The sequence below is a fragment of the Triticum urartu genome, unplaced genomic scaffold (genome assembly GCF_003073215.2).
Source record: "Triticum urartu cultivar G1812 unplaced genomic scaffold, Tu2.1 TuUngrouped_contig_7679, whole genome shotgun sequence".
NCBI lineage: Eukaryota > Viridiplantae > Streptophyta > Magnoliopsida > Poales > Poaceae > Triticum > Triticum urartu.
Window position 1 is genome coordinate 633 of NW_024118546.1, and position 8,424 is coordinate 9,056.

General features: G+C 43.7%; 2 protein-coding genes across 3 annotated transcripts; one reads left to right on the forward strand and one right to left on the reverse strand.

The window, feature by feature from the left end:
• Positions 1 to 4,095: 4,095 nt before the first annotated feature.
• Positions 4,096 to 5,568, forward strand: LOC125531629 (transmembrane protein 258-like). Of its 2 annotated transcripts, none has more exons than XM_048695957.1 (4): positions 4,096 to 4,254; positions 4,335 to 4,429; positions 5,158 to 5,236; positions 5,331 to 5,568. In XM_048695957.1, the coding sequence occupies exons 1-4, from the start codon at positions 4,252 to 4,254 to the stop codon at positions 5,376 to 5,378; spliced, it is 225 nt and encodes a 74-aa protein (XP_048551914.1). In that variant the 5' UTR covers positions 4,096 to 4,251; the 3' UTR covers positions 5,379 to 5,568. The 2 variants fall into 2 exon arrangements, with proteins under 2 accessions (XP_048551914.1, XP_048551913.1); XM_048695956.1 differs by having other exon boundaries at positions 4,127 to 4,254; positions 4,329 to 4,429.
• Positions 5,330 to 7,848, reverse strand: LOC125531628 (eukaryotic initiation factor 4A-like). The gene is made up of 4 exons (XM_048695955.1): positions 7,610 to 7,848; positions 7,403 to 7,503; positions 6,870 to 7,294; positions 5,330 to 6,694 (listed from the first exon to the last, which is right to left on the reverse strand). The coding sequence occupies exons 1-4, from the start codon at positions 7,693 to 7,695 to the stop codon at positions 6,062 to 6,064; spliced, it is 1,245 nt and encodes a 414-aa protein (XP_048551912.1). The 5' UTR covers positions 7,696 to 7,848; the 3' UTR covers positions 5,330 to 6,061.
• Between the last annotated feature and the right edge of the window lie 576 nt (positions 7,849 to 8,424).

Below are 8,424 nucleotides of genomic sequence, written 5' to 3' on the forward strand. Positions count from 1 at the left end.
AAGCACCCGATTAGTCCGCAAATGCATTGTCATCAATCACCAAAACATTTATATGGATAAATATGCCCTTACACCGGTAACGAGATTGAACAAGGTATCGGGATACCGACGATCGAATCTCGGGCAAGTACAATACCGCTGGACAAAGGGAATTGTATACGGGATTGATCGAATCCTCGACATCGTGGTTCATCCGATGAGATCATCCAAAACACCGTAGGGATAAATATGCCCTTACACATACAAATAATTGTTTTTCTTTGTATATTTGTTGCACATGATAATACAAAAGGTGTAATATCTATCCAAGGCAATGTTGTTGGAAGGGGACAAAATTCACCGAGTCTTATATAGAAAAGGCCCGTGGCCACGCATGGGCTTTCTACTAGTGTTTTTAATGATTCACATAGCAAATAATAGATAATAACTCAACCACAACCTTTAACACACAACTATCATACATGTCCAAACAATTGTATTCAATAATACAAATGAATTACAAAAGGACTTTTAAAAGGATACATTACAAGTTATTACAAATATACAATTGGATTCAAAAGAAGCTACATTGACCATTATCCAAGTATTTCAAAAATGATCTTGATGAATAGTACATGGTTATTACAAGCGAATAAAGAAATTCTAAACTAATCTTAATCTTCTCCTGTTCTTCATTATCTTCTTCCAAAACCTGCAAAAGAATCATTAAACATGAACATATTTGGGTAAGGTTAAAATGTTGCTTTCCCAGAGGGAAATGCATTTACATACGAGCTGGTACCTAAGGAATCTGGAACTAGGCTAGATCCCCGAATCAGAGAAATTTCCAAAGGGTTGAGTAGCAACAACCAACTATAGGAACAAAGGAAGTGACCAAATGAATAGTGGAAATACCATATGCACAGTAGATGATCAGAACCTATGTGATAATCTAGCAGGAGGAGTAGCTGATCAAGTTAACCAAAGGCATATGTAAAAATGCAAGTAAAGGTCCATAACCTAATCCAATGTCCAACCCAATAGTAGAGGCATTAGTTCACAAATCTAACAACAACACAACAAAGGGAAAATGGTTAGCACTAGCTCAAGTATAGAAATTCACCAATTTAAAAGAACCCAACTTTAAATTTAGCTAAACCCAAAAGCCAAGTGTTAATTATCAATTCCACTTGTCCATTCCAAGTCAACAGGAACATTTTTCATGGAAAAACAAAGCCCACAATTATAGCCAAGTCACATGACAATAAGCAACCATTAGAGCAATCTTGCTAGAAGCGAAAAAAAGAATAATTAGATAATAATAAGAATAAGAATTCGAATCTTAATAAAAGGAAGGGTTTGAATAGCATCTCCTAATATTACCGAAAACTTTGTGAAAATACTTCTACGAGAAGGTTTTATTGAAAACGTTCGAAAACCATAGGGAAAGTAACAAATCTTTCTTGGCACGTGCCCCTGCTCCTGGTCACGAGTATCAACCCTTCTCAAGTATGGAGGTTAATACATGAGGGGATTGACAAATTGACGATGAACTTACCACAAATGCATGGAAGCCCAAGTGGATCCCGAGGAACGACTCGCTACGTCTGAATGTTTGTGTCCATGAGGACACACCCTTCGTTTGTTGGCGAGTTTTTTAAAGAGGAGCGTTCGGACTGGGACGAAGTAAAGCTGAACCATTTCTTTCTTCCTAATGATGTTGGTATTATTCGCAACATTTCGATAAGCATAAGAGACTAGATGGGCTTTTGGGCCTGTCACTTTGATTGTGAAGGAATTTCTTAGTTTGCACAACATATCACATCTGGTGGGATCTAGGGATCAGTGGGAGGCATGGCTTGAACGGAGGGCCTCTGGCTCGACTCATATGCCCAACAAGCAAAGATAAGGTACCAGAAAAGATCAAGCCTTCTCTTTGGGGATTAGCAAAGAGCTCATTGCCAACGACGAACGTACGATGTCACTCGAATATGGGCCCAGATAACAGGCGCACATTGTACGGGGAGGACTCTTGGATGCACTCTCTAATCGTTCGCAATGTTGCATAGTGTGTGTGGGAGTTGGTAGATGAGTGTCTAGTGGAGCACATAAGTATGTCGGCTAAGCAGTCCCCACGCGACTTCATCAATACCATGATTGATACCTTGAGACTAGAGGAACACGTGACATGCTTCGTTACCTTGTGGTCCATATTGTTTGCAAGATGTAAAGCTTTACATGAAGAGATCTACCAGCACCCTTTGTCGGTTCACCCATTTGTCCAGAGCTACATAAATAACATGGAACTGGTAGAACATAATAGCAGGGAAGAAAGCTTTCTACACCAACGGTGGTCGAGGAAAACTAGACTACCCCATTGATGGGAGTGATCAAAACTAAGGTCGATGCCGCGGTGGGGAAGAGCCGAAGAACCAATTCAGTAGCCGATGCTGTGAGAGATAGCAATGGAGCCTACAAAGGAGCCTTAACACCTGTTTTTGAGGGGTAGACAAAGCCAAAAATGCTTGAAGTCCTAGCTTGTAAAGAAGCTCTATGCCTCAGTGTGGAGATTGTCGCTCAAAAGATTTTGGTAGCCAGTGATTGTCAAGGAGCAGTTAGATTTCCAAAGAAAGGAATTAAGGGCGCTTATGCCCATATCACAAGTGAGATCAGAGAAGTTGCTCTTTTTTGTGAGTGTAGAGATAATCTTTGAAGGCCAATCGAGAAACACACTCTCATCAAGAGACTGCATGTATGCCTACCCCCCCCCCCCCCCGGTGGTTCATCTGCTTGTAATCATATACTTTAATTTAGGAAGATGCTGATTTTTTTTAAATGTGTGTTCGTGTTATTCGAATTTCTCAAGTTTACAACTTCGTTAGAGCATCTACGGCTGAACTTGAGAAATCCGGTCTCTCAAACGCCCGCGGACGCGATTGGACGCGTCCGCAGGCACTAACCAATCACACCTCATACTTTGTGCTATGCATTCGACTCTCATATTTCATCCCCAGATGCATACAAACCGTGCAAAAGAAATTCTACGTACTACGCACATCATGTTATCCTAACTACCGCTCGTTGTCAGAGATGTCCATGACCTCGATGCCGGGCACCGGGTAGATGGGCGCGTAGGAGGCCTCCTCCTCATCCATATACGCAACCATGTCATCGACTTCCACGGGGTTCTCTGCCTCCGCCTCATGCAGACGACGGCGATTGGCCTCCGCCTCTGATTTCGACAGGAGGGAATCGAGGATCACCTGTTGCTCCGCGTCCCCCACATCCTCCTCCTCCTCCTGCTGCTGCTCGTCCTCCTCCACCACCTCCTCCTCCTCCTCCTGCTGCTGCTCGTCCTCCTCCACCACCTCCTCCTCCTCCTCCTCCTGCTGCTCGTCCTCCTCCACCACCTCCTCCTCCTCCTCCTCCAAGTCCTCCTTTGGATCCATCGCGTCCGGAGGTAGCCCTGCGGCGATCCGGGCTTCACACCTTGCCCAAATATGCTCAAGGAGCTGTAGCCGGAGCTCTGACGTTAGATATGGGTAGCTCCTTATCCGGAGGCATGGGGGCATGGCTACTAGTGGTGGCGGACGACGATTGGAAAGTGGCGGCGGCGGCGGCGGACGGGACGGGGGGAGGGGAGGAGGAAATGTGGATGGATAGGGTTTCAGTGCCGGTGACACGGCTTAAATAGCCGAGTTAGGGCACTATGTGGCCTGCTAGAGCGGCGCCACACGGTGCCATCTGTCCGACGGAGGAGACGAGTTTCGGACCATCGAGTTTCGGAGTGTTTTCGTGTGAGACTCCATCGTTAGTCCGACGGATGACCGGTCGTGCCTAGATCTCCCCATATCGCCTCATATTTGAGCTAGATATGAGGGGTTTTGGTCAGCTCATGAGTTTGAGGCCGGTTTGAGAAGCCCGTCTGAAATGTTTTTTTTTAGCGGTCATTGGCCAGGCTGTCCGTCGGGACATTTGAGGCGGGTTTGGAGTGCCCGACTACTCTTAGTCAGAAAATTTGCTGCTTTTCTCAATGGTGCTCATAAATGTAAGTTACTTGTGCGTGTATACGAATACAAGTGTCTGGGTATTCTTTCATTTGTGAGAAAGAAAAATTAAGACGTAGCGGTGCTTAACCATGGACAGCCCCGGGAGCGAGCCGGCACATGCGTTTGCAATTGCACACCGGCCACTCAAAGTGTACCTGACCTGAGGACAGGGACCCCGCTTCGCGAGGAGAGGAGATCACAAGGTTCAGACTTCAGATCCGGAATGGTAAGCTTCCCCGCCTCAAATCTCTTCTAGGGTTTTGCTTCCGCCCCCCTGACTCGGGAGATACCGTTGGCGAGATGCAGGCGTCGATCTCGAGCCCGCTGCCGGTGGCCTGGTACCCCGCTCTGGCCGTCCTCACGGTCGCCGTCGGCCTCATGCTCACCGCCTCCTTCTTCATGTACGTGAGCAACCAACCCCTACCTCTCCTATTCTTCTCCCCTCCGCTCCGCTCGTGCTTGATTTGGGTACTTGGATCTGAATTGTGCAGTGACCCAGTGGCGATTGGTTCTCGACCTGCAAGTAGAGCCGCTTATTGGCTGTGTGCTGTGATAACCTGTAGGATGTAGTACTATCGGATGTAGGAGTAGAAAACACGAACATATTACAGGGGCACTAGTAACACAACTATACATTGGCACTTGCATTCTGTAAGTTGCACAGTTAGTGTTCAGTGCAGATGCATCAATTCACTGTTGTTTGGTACATGTGCTTGCCGTGCTCGCGCCTACTAGGGACAATTTGCTATTGGACCTCAGGGAAAATTTGTGTACCGGCTAACTCTAACCTCCGATTCTCTCTTTTTACGGACGTTTCACAACTCAATTTGCGAGTGGGTTATCGTGTACTCCCTCCGTTCCAAAATACTTGACTTTCATTTGTCCAAAAATGGATGTATTTATATACTAAAATATGTCTAGATACATCTATATTTTGATAAATGGAAGACATGTATCGTGGAACTGAGGGAGTATATGTTTGCAGTTCCTTGGTTGTGAGGCGAAGCAACTTCGTTCTTTGTTCATGTTGAATTACACAGGACCATTCATAGATATATACTTATAGAATAGTCCGTTGACAAAAGACTACCCACCATTTTGTTGATTCTTTGATCTCTCTATATGCCAGTTATGAAGCGACCATATCCACGCGCAGCCGAAGCTTAGCCAAGGAGCTCACCACCGCAGCTGTTGCTTCCGTTTTTCTGGTGAGCCCACTAAAATGCTGATTGTTTCATCAGTTCGTATGTGGAATCAGAGCTGGTTGACATATTTACGAAATTTGCTTTGTTTGTTCCACAGGGTTTTGGATCTCTTTTCGTTCTCCTCGCAAGTGGTGTTTATGTCTGACAAGGGACTTGCAGCCTATACCTACATGGACATCCAAGAATTTCTCTAGGGGAAAGGACATCAAAGATTGAAAATTCGTGTTTACATGTAGTCTTGTGTTTAGAAGTTTATTTCAGTTAACCCTCACTTCTCATGTTACATGACATATTACTATTATAATACAAATACAGAACAGAAAGATTGAAGTGCCTGTAGTTATTGCCTGCAAACTGAAGCAAGTTAACTTTTATCGTTTTCGTACTAGTACTAACACCAGATTCATTCAGTGGAAGAACATTCTTTGATATTATAGGTGACCTACACATTCACACCCAAACCTTGCTATATGTAATCTGGTCCAAAGTTCAATCCAAGCATGACCTGCATTATTTGTTCTGGTTTAAAGGATTCTGTAACCTGTGTGCATAACGTTGCTCACTAGCAGCATATGTGCACCAACACAATATAACAATAGTAAACAACAGATGAACCAACAAAACATTTCAAACAACTATTTGCACCACATTCAATTCAGTTTCAAACCACCATGACATAATACCGGAGAACTCGAAAAGTTTCAATCCCACAAGACGATTCCCACAATTCAACAGAATGGAGCTGTCGCGCAGCTCTCCAGGCCAACGATAGAAAAAAAAAAGAAGTCTAGATAGCCATCTGTGCACCATATCCAACTACGGAATTGCTCACAGGAGGTCAGCGACGTCAGAGGGTAACTCTGCCAACTGAGTATTGCAGAACCTTTGGATGTCAGACAGGACACGCTCATCAGCACGAGCAACGAAGCTGATTGCGACACCAATCCCTCCAGGCTGTCCACTTCGTCGAACATGACGAAGGTATTGTACTGGTTGTGTTGGCAGATCATAGTTGATGACAACAGGTACCTGCAATGCGTCGGCGCCACGAAGGTCGGTGGTGACGAGGACACGGGATGATCCCGACCGGAGATCCTGGACGGCAACATCTCTGGCGTGCTGGTCCATACCACCATGGCTTGCCGAGACGGTGTACCCCCTGCCACTGATCTTTTCGGCCAGTGACTCAACCTTCCGACGTGCGTTGACAAAGATGATGTTTTGCGTGACCGCCATGGTGTCAAAAAGATCACATAATTTCTCAAACTTCAACTCTTCGTCCTCAGCTTTAACATGGAACTGCTTAACACTAAAACCCTCCAATTCTTCATCTTTCGGCACTATGACCTTCATAGGCTTATTCATGCACTTCCGGCAAAGTTCGAGAGCTTCATTGGACATGGTGGTAGAGAATACAGCAAACTGGATTTTGGCTGGGAGAAGCTGGATAATATCATAGATCTGCAAGAAAGATGAATGGTCACATGTTACGAAAATAGACGCCACAAAGAATTGCATGAGATTAACAAGATCTATTTTTATCGTTTCAAATTAAATAGAACAAGCACTACGAGGGAAGTTTTGCAACCATTGTAATCACTATACAACGGAGCTGGTATGATGATGCAAAACCAACCTGGTTCTTCAAACCTCCTGCGAGTATTTCATCTGCTTCATCCAAGACAAACATTCTGACGTTATCTGGACAGAGCACTCGTGTTCTCAGCATGTCCAGAGCGCGGCTAGGAGTAGCGACAATAACCTGGGTGCTGCTGGACAAAATTTGCTTGTGCTCACGAACACTAGTCCCTCCAAGACAAGCATGAGCTTTGACACCTAGCCACTGACCAAGTGCTCCAATAACTTTCTCGGTCTCCTGTGCCAAGTCACGCGTTGGTACAAGAACCAAAGCTTGGCATTCAGTGGATCCATAATCGAGTCGCTGGAGAACTCCACAGGCAAGTGTCACAGTTGTTCCAGACAGTGACTGCTGGATAACATCCAGACCCTTGCACAATGGGACAATTCCTCGTTGATGGACTAAAGAAGGCTTCTCCAGGCCTTCAAACAAAATCTCATTAAGACTTCACTATAATACATGTCGAGTCAAGAAATAATTGTATACGCAAATAAGCATCTCAACATAGTAACAGATAAACCAAGAATTACCATATGCATATATTCCTTTCAGCAGATTTTCTTGAAGACCCATCTCAACAAAACTGTCATAGATTTCATTGTATGTGTTGAACTCGTAAAATTGAGTTAGCCTATACCATGTCATGTTGGAAGTAATCAAATATCCATAAATATAAATGAAACAGTAAGGCAAGAAAGAGAAACAAACAGACAGAAGTAAAATATCAGATCACATACCGCGTAGTCATCTTAGAAACAGGCTGCTTTCCATCAAACCAAGCTCCTTCTGGTGTCGTTCCAGAAACAGTGCAAACAAAGTACATATTATTAAAATATTTTCTAACTCAAACTTCAATAAAGCAGGGATGTTTCCCCTGTTCCATCAGAAACATTGCCGAACTTTTACAGCAAAAGGGTTTGGAACTAAGCTCCTATTTTACTTTTTACACACAACCATACCAAAACCAATGTTTTCGAAAAGCATCAATGCACTGGATCAGAAATTAAGCAGTACTCGCTCCGTAAAGAAATATAAGAGTGTTTAGATCACTAAAGTAGTGATTTAAACGCTCTTATATTTCTTTACAGAGGGAGTATATAAAATGGTTGAAGACAATAAAACGAAGTATTCAATAATCAAACTCTTCTAGTTTCTAAACGGGTATTTTGTCCATCAGGGTAATGTTCCCTCCACAAATTAGTAGAGCAGTTACTGTTTTTCACATAACTCATCTCACATCTCCCTAGTAGTTTTTGTATTTCATCTGTTTTAACCTTCTTTTGTTCAAGTTCATATTCTTATCCTATGTAAGCTTGTTTGTAAAGCAGTAATGTAAGATGTTTACCTTATGTTCATGTAAATGCATGCCCCACCACAATTGGTAAGAGCATGTCTAGTAGAGCCCTTAAACCCTCAAATAAACAGAAATAACCATTTTTTTACGGGTTGAAACGAAAAAACGGCAAATAATAGAACCCCTAAACCCTTAAAAAAAATTACGGATTGGATCTGGGGTTGCCCTCCCAATCTGTAAAAGTGAGGATTGGAGAGG

What these genes read in the sequence shown, in the direction of transcription:
- LOC125531629 (XM_048695956.1), top strand. An exon ending in CTCACCGCCTCCTTCTTCAT is followed by an intron (nt 4,430 to 5,157) that starts GTACGTGAGCAA and finishes TCTATATGCCAG; the next exon opens with TTATGAAGCGACCATATCCA. An exon ending in CTGTTGCTTCCGTTTTTCTG is followed by an intron (nt 5,237 to 5,330) that starts GTGAGCCCACTA and finishes TTTGTTCCACAG; the next exon opens with GGTTTTGGATCTCTTTTCGT.
- LOC125531628 (XM_048695955.1), bottom strand. Translation starts at nt 7,695, where the DNA reads ATGTACTTTGTTTGCACTGTTTCTGGAACGACACCAGAAGGAGCTTGG. An exon ending in GTTTCTAAGATGACTACGCG is followed by an intron (nt 7,504 to 7,609) that starts GTATGTGATCTG and finishes GACATGGTATAG; the next exon opens with GCTAACTCAATTTTACGAGT. An exon ending in CAGGAGGTTTGAAGAACCAG is followed by an intron (nt 6,695 to 6,869) that starts GTTGGTTTTGCA and finishes TCTTTCTTGCAG; the next exon opens with ATCTATGATATTATCCAGCT.